This window comes from Melanostigma gelatinosum (assembly GCF_949748355.1).
Source record: "Melanostigma gelatinosum genome assembly, chromosome: 19".
NCBI classification, from domain to species: Eukaryota; Metazoa; Chordata; class Actinopteri; order Perciformes; family Zoarcidae; genus Melanostigma; species Melanostigma gelatinosum.
The window spans coordinates 2,159,924-2,174,069 of NC_136652.1; the positions used below are offsets into that span (position 1 = coordinate 2,159,924).

General features: G+C 40.5%; 1 protein-coding gene across 1 annotated transcript; it reads left to right on the forward strand.

Annotated features, from left to right (window-relative positions):
• Positions 1 to 11,217: 11,217 nt before the first annotated feature.
• On the forward strand, positions 11,218 to 13,567 carry LOC306793181 (NF-kappa-B inhibitor alpha-like). The gene is made up of 6 exons (XM_079290671.1): positions 11,218 to 11,492; positions 12,035 to 12,140; positions 12,255 to 12,462; positions 12,567 to 12,655; positions 12,769 to 13,029; positions 13,136 to 13,567. The coding sequence occupies exons 1-6, from the start codon at positions 11,260 to 11,262 to the stop codon at positions 13,163 to 13,165; spliced, it is 927 nt and encodes a 308-aa protein (XP_079146797.1). The 5' UTR covers positions 11,218 to 11,259; the 3' UTR covers positions 13,166 to 13,567.
• Positions 13,568 to 14,146: the final 579 nt, after the last annotated feature.

The window sequence follows — 14,146 nt, forward strand, 5'->3', positions numbered from 1 at the left end:
CTCTGATGCCAACCTCCTGTCCCTTCCACTCAGGACCAAGCACCGGACATGGGGCGACAGAGCCTTCTCCATAGCTGCACCCTCCCTCTGGAACTCTCTCCCCAAACACATCAGAGATTGCACTGACCTTTCCACATTCAAATCACAAATCAAAACTCACCTGTTCAAAACTGCTTTTAACGTGTGACTATTATTGTGTACTTTGTTTTTAGTGTATTGTTTTTATACATGATGATTTTAATGTAAAGTGTCTTTGAGTGTCATGAAAAGCGCTGTATAAATAAAATGTATTATTGTTATTATTATTACAAAGCAGCAATTGTCCTTTCACGGTTGAAAGCGGAAAGAAATGGCGGCCAGGTGAACGGCTTCCAGTCGATAAACCACGCCCCCTCTCCGGCGCTACGCGATTTTGCGGGGTCTGGTGTGAACACGACCGGCGGCGCGTTGGACGCGATTTTTCAGTGCGTCAAATAATCAACGCGACCGGTGTGAACGCAGCAAATTACTGACTGTCCAATCAGACGTTGGTATGGGGATCTTATTGCTGGGTAAAGGTTTTAGGGATTTGTAGTTTGTCCTAATAACTAATACGTAGCCTTCTGCTGGTGCAGGACACAGCTAACGGCACTGCACTGATTTGTTTTGAAGTGTTTGGAAACATTACATTATCATTATGTTATATGTTGTTTTGTTATAATCTTACCAACACAATAGGCTACTTTTTGAATCCAACAATATGTTATGGGTACTACTTTCCAAATTACCATTCATAAAAGAGTTAAACATACACAACACACACAACAGTGTAAAACAAATCTTGTTTAATGGTTAGTAAATCATTTACTCATGCTTTGTTTTTTCAGCTCTTAGTTCACCATGAAGACTCCACAATGGACCCCTGAACGTCTGTAACAGGATGTCTGTACCTGACTTCATTAATTAACAACTGCCTTCCTGGTTTATTGTAATAACCATTTTATGAGTGATTTATGAACATTTATGACTACAGAGGATTTACAAACTTTTTCTGATGGTCTAATAGGGCCCATTTTCAATTTCTAATTCATGTTTTTTTAACATTTAACTACACCCTTGATGGTTTATTATCCTTCATGAATGACTAACATAGTTACTTATCACATCAATGACTATTAAAGGTTCTGTCAGCTATTCTAGCAATACACCTTTAATCAAATTCAGCAAATATCTCCTGACGTTCCGCTTCACAACCCGGCAACACAAAAAGTGTTCTTGTTGGTTGGCTTATAACTGATTTATGTTGATCAGTTATAAGCCAATAATATAAATGCAACTATTATTCAACACTTAAAAACCCTTTATAAGAGGAAGAATCATATGTGCTGACTGCTGAGTCATGATGAGAATGTGCTGTAGCTCCAGACTCCAACACATGCAGTCAGTGACATCATCTTAGTCACTCAGGGAACTTTTCTGGCACTTGAAGCAAACGAAAGGGTTTTCACATGCAGTGGGATATGGTGAAGAGGTGCCAGAGAGCCTCTGCTAGCTGACTGGCAGATGATTGGAGCACCCCGGGGCTCAGGCTGTCACTCTTTCCTCATTCACCTGGGTCTCACTGATGGACAGACTGAGAGCAGTGTGGAGGCTGAAGGCGTGCTGATGTCTACCAGTGTGATTGACAGCTGGAAGTGTGTGCATGTGTGTGTGTGTGTGTGTGTGTGTGTGTGTGTGTGTGTGTGTGTGTGTGTGTGTGTGTGTATCAAGTCTTTCACTAGAAAAGTATTGTAGCACTTTTTAAAAATAAAATAATATTCCTCTATTCCAGACTTTGGGCAAGATGTGTTCTAATTAAAAAATATATAAAATCACCAAATGTCCAATCAGATCGACTCTGTGTCTTTAAGTAAAGTCCACTAATTGATCAGCTGCATCCAAATCCTTTACGAGTGACAGTTTGTACTATAGTGGTTGAAAGTAGGACAATTCACGTAAATCACCTCAAAATATAAACAGTTTTTAACGGTCAGACACTTTGTCAAACCATTTGGAACAATCATTTAATATCACTGTGAATATTAAGCCATTGTTGTCAACATAAATATGGCAAACATAGATTGTTTGATCAATGCAATAAAAAGTAGCTTGAATCAACAATTTGCTGTATTAGCCAAAACAGAAATGTCTTCAAATTTGACAGAAAGTGGACTGTATTGCAATATGAAATGACAAATGTTATGATAGATGGTTTTATCCACATAGCCCACTTCTATTTATGTATCTTTTCAAGAGTTTGAGTGTATTTTATGCTGGATATAATCCCATGATCAGCAATTCACAGGAGAACCACAGGGGGGCGATAAAGACCTTTGCGAGGTGGTCAAACAGCAGCTGACAAAATCTTCAATTATAATCCATTCCTGGAGGGTATGGACTATTCTAGTTCTGAAACTGGAAGCATGAATAACAACTATAAAAGAAACATGGTTAATGAATGGATGACTAGATTTATAAATAAATGTCTGAATGAAAATACAGATTGGGACATTATATATACAAATATATATATTATATATATATAGATATATATATATATATCTATATATATGCAACAAAGAGGCAGAATTGTAAACATGAGTTTATATATATATATATATTATATATTATATTATATATATATATATAAGCACTGGGCAAGTTAACGCGCTAATTTCGCGTTAACGCATTCATTAATTAACGGCGACAATTATTTTATAGAGCGTTAACGCATTTTTAAAATTTATTATAATTAATATATTGCTCAATTCAAGTGACATGTTTAAAAATTAACATTAAGCATCAAGCACACCAATGTGTGCTGACATCAAAAGACAAAACAGGAAGCTGGAGTTTTGACTGTGACACATGAGCTGACATAACAGACAGACGGCCTGCTCAATCCTCACAAAATGCAAAATTAGATATGAGATTATTAAACAGTGACAGATTTCGCTCAGTTGTTTTGCGGTTTGTCTTGCAGCCTCACTATTTCCGTGGTGTGTAGCGCTGCCAGTCAGATCCATGTTCACACTGCTGTAAGTGTGTCAGGAAACTTCGCTGGTCTAATTTGTATTTAGGGTTGTACAGCGTGCTAGCAGAAAGTCAGTAGCTGTCTTCGTGGTTTGTTTCATAAAATGTGCTTTTTCCCCTTCGTGGGCTCAAGCGGTCCAGTGCAGTGGAGACTGCTGACACAATAGATGATCAATAAAGTTGCACACAACTCAAGAATGAGCAGACAACCAAACAGTGAACCACAGTTTATGTTCAATGGGCATGTTTTCCAAGTCTCTTCCAATTTCATTGTTTAAAGCTGTGCTAAAACTCTGTCTCTGCAGTTCTTAGTGCAATGTTACTGACATTTAAAAAACAACGTTTTGCATGTGCACTCACACGAGAGTCAGCATTGTGATAATGTGTAGTCAATGTTAATCTTTAACCTCAAGTCATACCTGCGTACACAGACTGCTATCTCTCACAACAAACCCCATGGTTCGATTATTGACTCAACTCTTAAAGAGCAGGTAGATGCAAGTGAACACTTGCTCCCTACACTTGAAAAAAGGAAAATCAAACATGACGTTGAGGTCTCTAATGCTTTTATCTCATCTCCTTTGAACTAGCATCAAAAGTCACCGTTTCATCTCTGGCTTGTTCAATATGGCAGAAAGTACTTGAATTGGGGCCAGGCAAAGTGTATGTAAATCCCAAACGTTAGCAATTCCCCTCTGCTTACCACTATAATATTATATTCAAATTTGAATGATCGTGTTTGAACCCGTTTGACTCTCTCGTGGCTTTACAGAGCTCTTGGTTCTACACGTGCACAGCCTTGCTTTCTTGTTTACAGATTCAATCAATATCAATCAATAACATTTAGGTCTCTATGCTAAATATGAAGCTACAGCCAGCAGCCTAGCTCAGCATAAAGAATGGAAACAGCTGGTCTGGTTCACTCCAAAAGTAAAAAAAAACACAACGGCCAGTACCTCTAAAACTGACTGAGGCCACATTTCCACAGCATGGTACGGTATTTTGGGGTTTTTCCTATTGGTAAAAGTTGTGGATTGTCCCTCAATTAAGCTGATCCGATACTAGAAGGCGGAGTTAAAACATTGCAGACCACTGATTGGTCAGAGAGAAATGTTACATCATGCACAAACTCAGTCATTTTAAATAGCCAAGCTACCTTCAATAGCGACCAAAATTTTTGTATTCAAATTTAGTATTTTGTTTTCAATGTATGTGACGACAGAAACAACGTTTAAGAACTTTATTTCTGTCACATACACTGATACATATAAAATGCATCCTCTGCATGAACATTAGGAGCAGTGGGCCACTGTAAAGTACCGGTATTCACTGGACCCAGATTTAAAAGAATGGCAGCCCGCTGGAACTATTTCAACAACGTCGAGGGTCGGCGTTTCAACATACACTCGTTATATGTCCTTTCAAAATAAACTTCCCTCTTCACAGGAAGTTAGGTTTAGGCAACAAAACCACTTCGGTAGATTTAGGAAAAAATCGTGGTCGGCGTTAACTTGACTGACTAGGGTGGCAAACAAGTCACGTGACTAACGACTGGTGATAAAATGTTATAGTTCACTTTAAGTTTAGCTTGGGACTCGAACACCAATCTGTGTGCAGAATCTCACAGACTTTATACTGTGTCACGTGCTCTTACCGTCCACTAATGCTGCGTTTGTATTAGAGTCAGTTGAAAGCCCAGTACGTAGCATACAGGCGGCAACCTCTGGTTCTGAAAAGTAAAGTTAATGCGGATTCTCTCCAATGACAAGCAGGGGGCAACTCCTCTGGTTGTATAGAAGTCTATGAGAAAATTACTCTACTTCTCTCTTGATTTATTACCTCAGTTAACATTGTAAACATGAGTTTATATATATATATATATATATATATATATATAAGCACTGGGCAAGTTAACGCGTTAATTTCGCGTTAACGCATTCATTAATTAACGGCGACAATTATTTTATCGAGCGTTAACGCATTTTTAAAATTTATTATAATTATTCTTTTTTTTCTTGAAAGACAAGACACAATACAATACCTAACATACATAACAACACAGAGGATGACAAGGACAGTGGGATAAAAGCCAGCAAACAGCCTGTCTCATGTTTATCGTTTTGTATTCGAGATTTGATGTCCCTTCAGGGTTGCCGTAGAGAAAAGGCGACTTCCGCTGCTCTCCCTGGAGACTACTGTACATCGCTGCGGTAAAGTCAGCAGACACTCCGATCTCCGTGGTCAACTCAGCAGACACTTACATGTTAGTGCACCTATATGCTGACATTCACCGTAAACGCATTTAAATGGCACAGATCGGGAGCGAGCGAAGGACTTTGTTAGCAGAAAGATTAACGTGACAACATCCGGTTTCTTCAGACGAACATCCGGTTTTCAGAATAAGATGCCAACAAAGTATGAATTATATTCACATTAAGTATGAAACATGCTACCTGCATCTCGTGAACCAAATGTTATTGCCCTTTTGTTCATATAGCAGTACCTTTGAAATAAAAGTGCACAATACACTACTTTTGAATTCATTGTTGAACTTTGCCATAACAATGCGATTAATCGCGATTATTCGCAAAAAATCCATGCGATTAATCGCGATTCAATATTTTAATCGTTGCCCAGCAGTAATATATATATATATATATATATATATATATATATATATATATATATATATATATATATATATATACAGTGATGTGAAAAAGTATTTGCCCCCTTCCTGATTTGTTTTTGCATATTTGTCACACTTAAATGATTCAGATCATCAAACTAATTCGAATATTAGACAAAGACAACCCAAGTAAATACAAAATGCAGTTTTTAAATGATGATTTCATTTATTATGGAAAAAAGCTATCCAAACCTACTTGGCCCTACTTGGCCCTATGTGGAAACGTAATTCCCATCTGTTCTTGAATTTCTTTAGATTGATGATGTGTTGTTTTTTGAGATCTTTTAGCCTACTTCACTTTGTCAGACAGGTTCTATTTAAGTAATTTCATGATTCAACAGGTCTGGCAGTAATCAGGCCTGGATGTGGCTAGTGAAATTTAACTCAGCTTTCCAAAAAATGTGGTTAATCACAGTTCATTCATGATTCATCAAGGAGGAGCAATTACTTTTACACATAGGGCCAGGTAGGTTTGGATAGCTTTTTTTCCCTTAATAAATGAAATCATCATTTAAAAACTGCATTTTGTATTCAGACCAAATAAATGCATTTAGGCGGAGTAAACAGGCTTTTGTTTTTTCCTCTCATCAGTTGAACATAAAGAATGTACGCTAGCCTTTCATATTAGATAAGAGTGTTAGTAGGAGACAATTATCAGAATACGGACATTCAGGCTTCCTCATGTGGCTCAAAGGTGTACTGCAGATATAATTGTTTAATAAGATAAGACTATGGGACAAATTCTTCCCACAGACTGGGTCGGGTCCCACTGCCCAGTCTGTGGGAATGACTGGCCTATAACACCGTGGGAGTGCCTGGGGAGGGAAATAAAGGTATTACCCCTTCTCCGACAAACACCTACGCTTCCTCGTGAAAATATGCATTTGCACATTCAGCGTGAAACTGAGGCAACAAAGGGGAGGATCTCACCTCAGTTTGAAAGTTTCAATAACCTGTGTGTCAGATGTCTTCCATGACTTTTTTAGAAGCTATAGCAAAAAAATAAATAAAAGAAAGAAGATGCTGAAACACCATTTTCCACCCCAAATTCTCATGATCATCTCATGCCACTGAAAGCAAACAACATCCTCTTTTTTTTACAGGTAGGGAAACCTGTTTATACAGCGGTATTGTTTGTTCTGGGAAACACAGGCTTAATGACCTTTCTTGTACTTTTTGTCCGGTTGATACTCAAATCTTCATTCTCCTCGTGACTTTAATAAAATCATGGCAAATGCTGAATGACAGGCACACATTATGTGTGCCTGTGAGATGACAACCTTTCATATAGCCTTGCATGGTTGTGGTTAAGTCTCTCTGACTATGAAACAGCCTGACACATCATTAAACAGCTAGCATGTTTGATACAATGGAAAACAGCCATGCGTGAACTTGTGATACTAAAATACTCCTTTTTACACCGAGCCACACATTGTGAAAACATAAAGTGGGTGTAGTTTGTGTAAACTCTGGGTGTAGAGCTGCTGTGTCACCAAGCCCACACAAGAATTGGACTGGTTGAGGTTGACTATCCATTGAGTGATTACTGTAACAATGGAGTGATAGCTTCCTTTTGAAACAGGAGGGAAGTTGTCATGAATGACATGTGCAGATCTGGGAAACTGAGGCTAATTTCAGACAGCTGAACAACTAACAGATCCCCCATAAAAAATACTGACATGACGGATTCCAAATAAAAGCATCTGGCTTTACATAACAATGTGACAACTTGACCCTTTTGAAAAATGTGTTTGGACAAATAGATAAGTAAGTGATTTAAGCAAATAGTTCAACATTTGGGGAATCAGGCTTATTTGCTTTACTGCCACAAGTTAGATGAGCAAATCAATATCACTCTCATGTCTATGCGACTCATGGAGCTAGAGCCAGGACGCCATTAGCTTAAAGACAGAAAGCAGCAGAAACAGTTAGCTGGCTCTTCGTAGGGTAAAACAAGTACACAAACCAGCACCTCTTAAGCTTTGCTACTAACGTATATAACTCTTATCTGTGCACATACACATACAGGTGAGATACAGGCGTATCTGTACGCTAACTATGGAACTATTGCTAAGCTATATTACCTTAGGTTAGCTTAAAGACTGGAAGCAGGTAGAGACTGCTAGCTGGCTCTGTGCAATATAAAAGGAAATACACAAACCAGCATCTCTTCAGCTTTGTTACCACATAACTTTTGTTTAATCATTACACAAATAGATATGAGATATAGGTTTGTCAGTATGCTAATCATGACAATGGAGCCATTTGGCTATTAGATTGGCCTAAAAACTGGAAGCAGGCAGCTACAAAGTTTAAGATTATTCCTACCTAACACCTACCAACAAAGGTGTACTAATAAATAGGTTATCTCATGTCTATCTGTGCACATTAAACAAAATAGATATAATATGATATAAGGTGCTGGTATGTATATATATATATATATATATATATATACATTTGTTTCCCCTGCATCCAATTTGTATGCTAAGCTAATTGTATCTTGGCTCTAGCTCTATAATTACCGCATTCTGACTCTCAGGAGGTATACGTCCCAAAATGTCAAACTACTTCCTTAAGTGTACAGATGCTTTCCAAAAATGATAATTGTCTCAGTTCGACAAATTAGCCTACTTTTATTGTACTTGCTCATCAGCAGTATTTTACCCCCTCCTAAGCCGTCACTGTAAACAATGCTGGGTGTCTACCTATTACTGTAAAATGACTACTGGAATAAAAGTATACAACAAATTACTATAGCTTCTAATTGTGGGACATTTCCCTCAAACTAACTAATTTGGCCGTGTAGGCTGCTTTATTCTGCTTTATTTATATTTATCAAAGATTTGTCTCCAAATTCCATATTTGGTAATGGCATATTTTTTGTTGCCTGGATTAATCGTTTAGTTGACAGTTTAGGTACACCTACAAACCCAACCTGATACACTGAACTGATGCAGCTCTGTACCTTCATGATGGTTATAATTTTCCGTTTTTAGAGAGGTGTTTATTCAAATGAAGATGATTTGGGCTTCGTGCTGAAGAATTGCATTATGCTCTCCACTCCATTTATGTCAAGGGTAGACGTATGAACACCACTATATATAATTTAACAGCAACACAAACAGGCTCCAAAGTGATTGTGGAAATAAGACTGAACACTTTCAACAAAAACGGAACATTATAACCCCCATAAAGGATTTATTACAGAGCTGTGTTAGACTGCAACTAACTGTAGCGCACAGCAACCCTTTTTTTCAAAGGCTGTAGGGTGAGGTTGGTGTTAGTTGGTCAATAGAGAAAAAGGGATAGTTTCATGACTTTAGCACTTCACCAACAGGGTGTGATGCCCCCTGAGGCACTGTACTGACTCAGATAAGTGATGCTTTCCCACCGCACAGACAAAGGGCAATGTGCAGCCCTTGACAATGAACTGGCGTCAGCGCTTTCTCAGCGGTTGGTGTCCATAGCAACCTGCGGTAAACATAGTCTAGTGGAGACAAGAGCACTTGCACAGCTTTACAAAAAAAATGAAACATCTCAAGTATGCAAAGTGGAAGTCCCAGTGTTTCCTGTGTGAGGTAAATATCTGGCCATACAAACACACAAGCACACAATCTTGGCAACGGGAGAAATACCAGAGAGCAGCAAGAACAGTTTGTCCCCAGATGCCTCATGGTGATATTTGGCAGAGATTAAAAAATGTGTGGCGTTCAAGTTAGATAAAGGACTTGATGGCCGCCAGTACGAGTGATTTTTCTGATCTGACGCACAGACACTCAGACAGAGATACGGTTGCATTAGATGACATCACAGCCATGATGGGAGTGTATATGCGTGTGCGTGTGTTTGACTGAGGGTTACCCCATAGAGGTGTGGATGCTACACCGCTCTTGGATACTGTTGCTATGTTTTCACCAAGCCTACCTTTCACAATGAAATGTAACCAGAAGGGATCCTGGGAGTTTTATCTTAAATGTCAGGGGAGAACATGCAGGTAGCTGTCACACACTTTGCCACCATGTTGCGCAACAGAAAGTAATTTCCTCTTAAAGACTTGCCTAAAAACAACTATTGGACAAATGCAGAAAAAAAGATCACACGGAAAGTCACAACACTGTAAAAGAGAGACAAGGAAAATATTCAAAATTCCTACCAAAAGAAATTTTCTGCACGAGTAAAAACTGTGTTATCCAGGATCAAAGCTAATTTGTGCAGGATTTGACCTCCAGCGGTGTGTTAAGCACGTGCAATGCTACACGGGTAAGTCCAGAACATTCTATTGTGGAACATGCAGTGTTGGTTTCATCAGAGTCTCCACGAGGAAATTTTAGAGTCTTTCCCCTTCCTCTACACTCCATGTGCTGCGTAAATTCACTTTATAGTGTAACCTTGTACAGACACGATTGATGAAATCCTGCCATCTTCTTCTGTCTGAAGTTTCTTTTATGCTTTTGCACCAGATCCACTGTTTTTGCGAATCCCATAGCAGATTACAAAAGCACAACCTGCCTCAGGGCAAAGGGCGAGTTCGGCAGGTCTGATCACAAAAACGAAACATTAACTTGCTTGTCACCTCTTTTGAGACTGGAACATTATTTGATGGTGACAGAGAATGCAAGTCTTAAGTAGAATACAAATATATATAAAAAATACACAGATGTTGCTTTACCCCGATCAGTGGAACACTAGACACAAATGCTGCAAACTTCTTCAGTAAAGTAACAGCACAAATCTGATCAACACACAATTTAAGCCAAATAAGATGGCCTCCCTTACATTCTGTGGTATTTACATAAGATACTATACATGGAGCAACAATAGCAATGTGCTTTGCAAGTAAAATGAGTTATAGCATAGTTATGACATGTGGTTATTAGTGTATAGGTGTGGGCTATAGTTAATCTTCAGTGTAAATTGTAAACTAAATTTGGACGTCTCTTTTTAAACTGATTTCAATTGGGCCAAAAGTAAGTAAATGGAATATATACCTATGTATGTAAGTATATACATATATAAAAAAAAAAATATATATATATATATATATATATATATATATATATATATATATATATATATATATATATATATATATATACACTTTGGTTAGCCACTTGAAATAGATAATTTCCCCAGTGCAGAAGGGAATTCTTCAAGAGCCAGTTTGGGGCTGCCTCCCTCTCATTCATGCCCATCGTGTCTCATTCATTGACATAAATCATGACATGTTCCCTAACCTACATCACAGGTGAAAATAGGTGTCGAATAGGAAACTACGAGATTTCATTCTGAGTCTCTTTGGGAGGGAGAGGGGGGGGGGGGGGGGGGGATTTTTCTCACAAAAGCACACGCTCGGTGTGATTTCCCTTGTCAGACCTAAGATAAGTCAATCGGAATTCCCCGCTGAAGCCCCGCCCACCGAGCGCACAAAACCCAGGCGCTTTGCCTTAGCTGCACTACTCTGCCCTGACCTTTGGAGAAAGACGGAGCTGTTTTTTTCTGACAGTCGCAAAGTGACCATGGACATCCACCGAGTATCTAACCGCAATCAAATGGATTATAACATCAATAGCATGGAGCCCAAACACGGGAAAATGCTGCCTTTCCAAGAGGACCGTTTCGACAGCGGCCTGGATTCCCTGAAGGAGGACGAGCTGGTGAACGACTTTGAGGACATGCATGTGAACATAAGCGAGGAGCTCACACATGAATACGAACCGTGGAGATCTGTAGTGACTGACGATGGTGACACGTAAGTTGATTTTTTTTTGTCGATTATTTTTTGTCATGCACAGCGCATTCTCACGTTTTTCTGCGTAAATCAGATGTGCGTAAATCAAAAGCACTCGACCGCAGCATGCAAAGTTCAAATTGAATGCATAGAAAAGCTATGAAAAAGCTGCGAAATTACGCATGAAAATGTCGAAAGTTGCACGAAAACAAGAGGCCTTTTAAAAAGTGTGTGCGCGTGCAACAAAGCGCGTCCTCAGTGAGTGTGTGTGTACTTTAGCTGAGAGCGCAGTCGGGGCGGTGCTAAAGTCCGCTCTGCGCGTTCAGGAAAGTCCCTGGCCTGGTGCCAGGAACTGATAAAGCATCAGATGTGTCAAGCAACAACTGGTGGAAATAACCCGACAAAACTCCGGTCTTGCGAAATGCTCCACTGCTCGGGCTTTGTTATTTCGCACTTAGCTGGAACCACTTCCTCAGTGGGTAAATCTTTTTTATTATTATCAAAAGCACTATTTTAACTAACCTTTCTCTTTTTCTTCCCCCCCCCCCCTCCTCACCACACAGGCTCCTCCACTTGGCCATCATCCATGAAGCCACAGAACATGCCTTTCAGATGATCAAACTCTCTCACAAGCACCCCTTCCTCAATGCACAGAACCACCAGAGACAGGTAAGAACCCCAAATCAATGATTGAATACAAAGCCACACCTTCCTCCTCATACACACAAATGACCTTTGAAGTCAGGATGATAATTAAATATTTTCTGAACGTGTCCTCCCCAGACTGCCCTCCACCTGGCAGTGATCACAGAGCAGCCTCAGTTAGTGGAGAGGCTCCTGAAGGCCGGCAGTGACCCACGTCTAGCCGACGACAGCGGGAACACGGCTCTCCACATCGCCTGCAAGAAGGGCTCCCTCGCCTGCTTCGGTGTCATCACCCAGAACTGCCAGCGCCACATCGCCTCTATGGCGTCCTTCCCCAACTACAGTGGTAAGTACAGAGTTAAAATGGAACACCTGAAGACACACAGACTTTCATAACTCACTTAAGAACTTCTTGAATTTGGTTATTAACTGAGCTTTTCCTCTCCACAGGACATAACTGTCTCCACTTGGCGTCCATTAACGGCTACATCTCATTGGTTGAAAGCCTCGTTCGGCTGGGTGCAGACATCAACGCACAGGTATGTGTCATCAGCCCAAGAGACATCCAGTTTCACAAAAGAGATATCTGAAGGACAACCTCGGTGTGATGCTGCAGCGACCTAACAGTGTTTCTTTACGTTGTTGCTCATAGGAACAGTGCAGTGGACGGACGTCGCTCCATCTGGCCGTAGACCTCCAGAACCCCACACTGGTCCGGCGCCTCCTCGAGCTCGGCGCTGACGTGAACTGCTTGAACTACGGTGGCTTCACGCCGTACCACCTCACCTACGGACGCCAGAGCGAGGAGATCCGCCGCCAGCTGTACGAGAGGACGCCGCAGGAGCTGAGGGAGCTGCCTGACAGCGAATCAGATGATAGCGACATGGAGGATCTGGATTCATCGGAGGACGAGGTTAGTTTTTGAATCAGGGTCCTCAAAGGCAAAAGAGCCTGAAGATTTCATATGATCTTGTTTTTAAAGTCTGGGTTCCTAACGTCTTTTCTTTTCTCTCCTGCAGCTGTACGATGACATAAAGTTCGGAAAGTAAACAGAAGCATCCCGTCTACCGGTGCTGTGAATGACAGTGAAGCTGCTACAATGTGGCCCAGCCACGGCCCCCCAACGAGGGACACATCACTCCACGTCCCCCGTCCAGGCCCAAGTCCACAGATGCTGGTCCTGGGATGAAAAGAACGTGGATGAAGACGGTGTCCGGTCTGGTCAAGCCCGGTCCGGATCACAGAATGATCTGCACGGAAACACCATAAAACAGCAAGACCACGACCTCCATAGTCCTTTTATATACTGCAAATATACATTGATGTGTATATACAAGACGTGTGTAATATATTGTAAATACAGAGATATTATTTTTGTACCTGTACATATGTGTGAATTTAAACACTATTAACAAAAACTTGTTCTGAATAAAAAGAAGTTTATAAATATACACAGCTGTGAATGGTGAGTTTGATTTCCTTCTGTGTTTCACAGCCTTTCCACATTTTAAAATGAGCATTATTTCTCACTTAAACAAAGTGACAAGGAAGACCGTCGTCGCCCAGACTTGTGAAAGACACAAACAATCCCACTTAGAACAGTCTGGGATTTCCTTGTTGGGGCGAGGTCACCAGGTCTCTGAGTCACCGCGTTGAAAGTCCCTGGGCGGCATAAGAGGAACATGGTGTACGTAAACATTCCGCCCTGCCCCGATGCTACCGCTGAGTGGCAGCTGGGAACTGGCACTTGCTAGAAATACAGAGGAACTTTTGTACTAGGAAGCGTCTTTTACCAATACTGGAAATGGGCCAGAGGTAGTTATCAGTCGAACTGCTGTCACAATGACCAGGGAGCTTTGGAGTCTGGGAAGTACAAGAGAGAGATCTGTTGATAGAGTTGTGTAGAATCTTCCAGAGAATGACCTGAAATAACCAGCAACTCGCTCTAATTCCCAGTATGAAGTAGAGCTGAAGGCGACACGGAGAAGATGTCCCACAGTGATTGGGTGTAAGTGTGCACTGTAATAGTC

What these genes read in the sequence shown, in the direction of transcription:
- LOC306793181 (XM_079290671.1), top strand. Translation starts at nt 11,260, where the DNA reads ATGGACATCCACCGAGTATCTAACCGCAATCAAATGGATTATAACATC. An exon ending in GTGACTGACGATGGTGACAC is followed by an intron (nt 11,493 to 12,034) that starts GTAAGTTGATTT and finishes CTCACCACACAG; the next exon opens with GCTCCTCCACTTGGCCATCA. An exon ending in GTCCTTCCCCAACTACAGTG is followed by an intron (nt 12,463 to 12,566) that starts GTAAGTACAGAG and finishes TCCTCTCCACAG; the next exon opens with GACATAACTGTCTCCACTTG.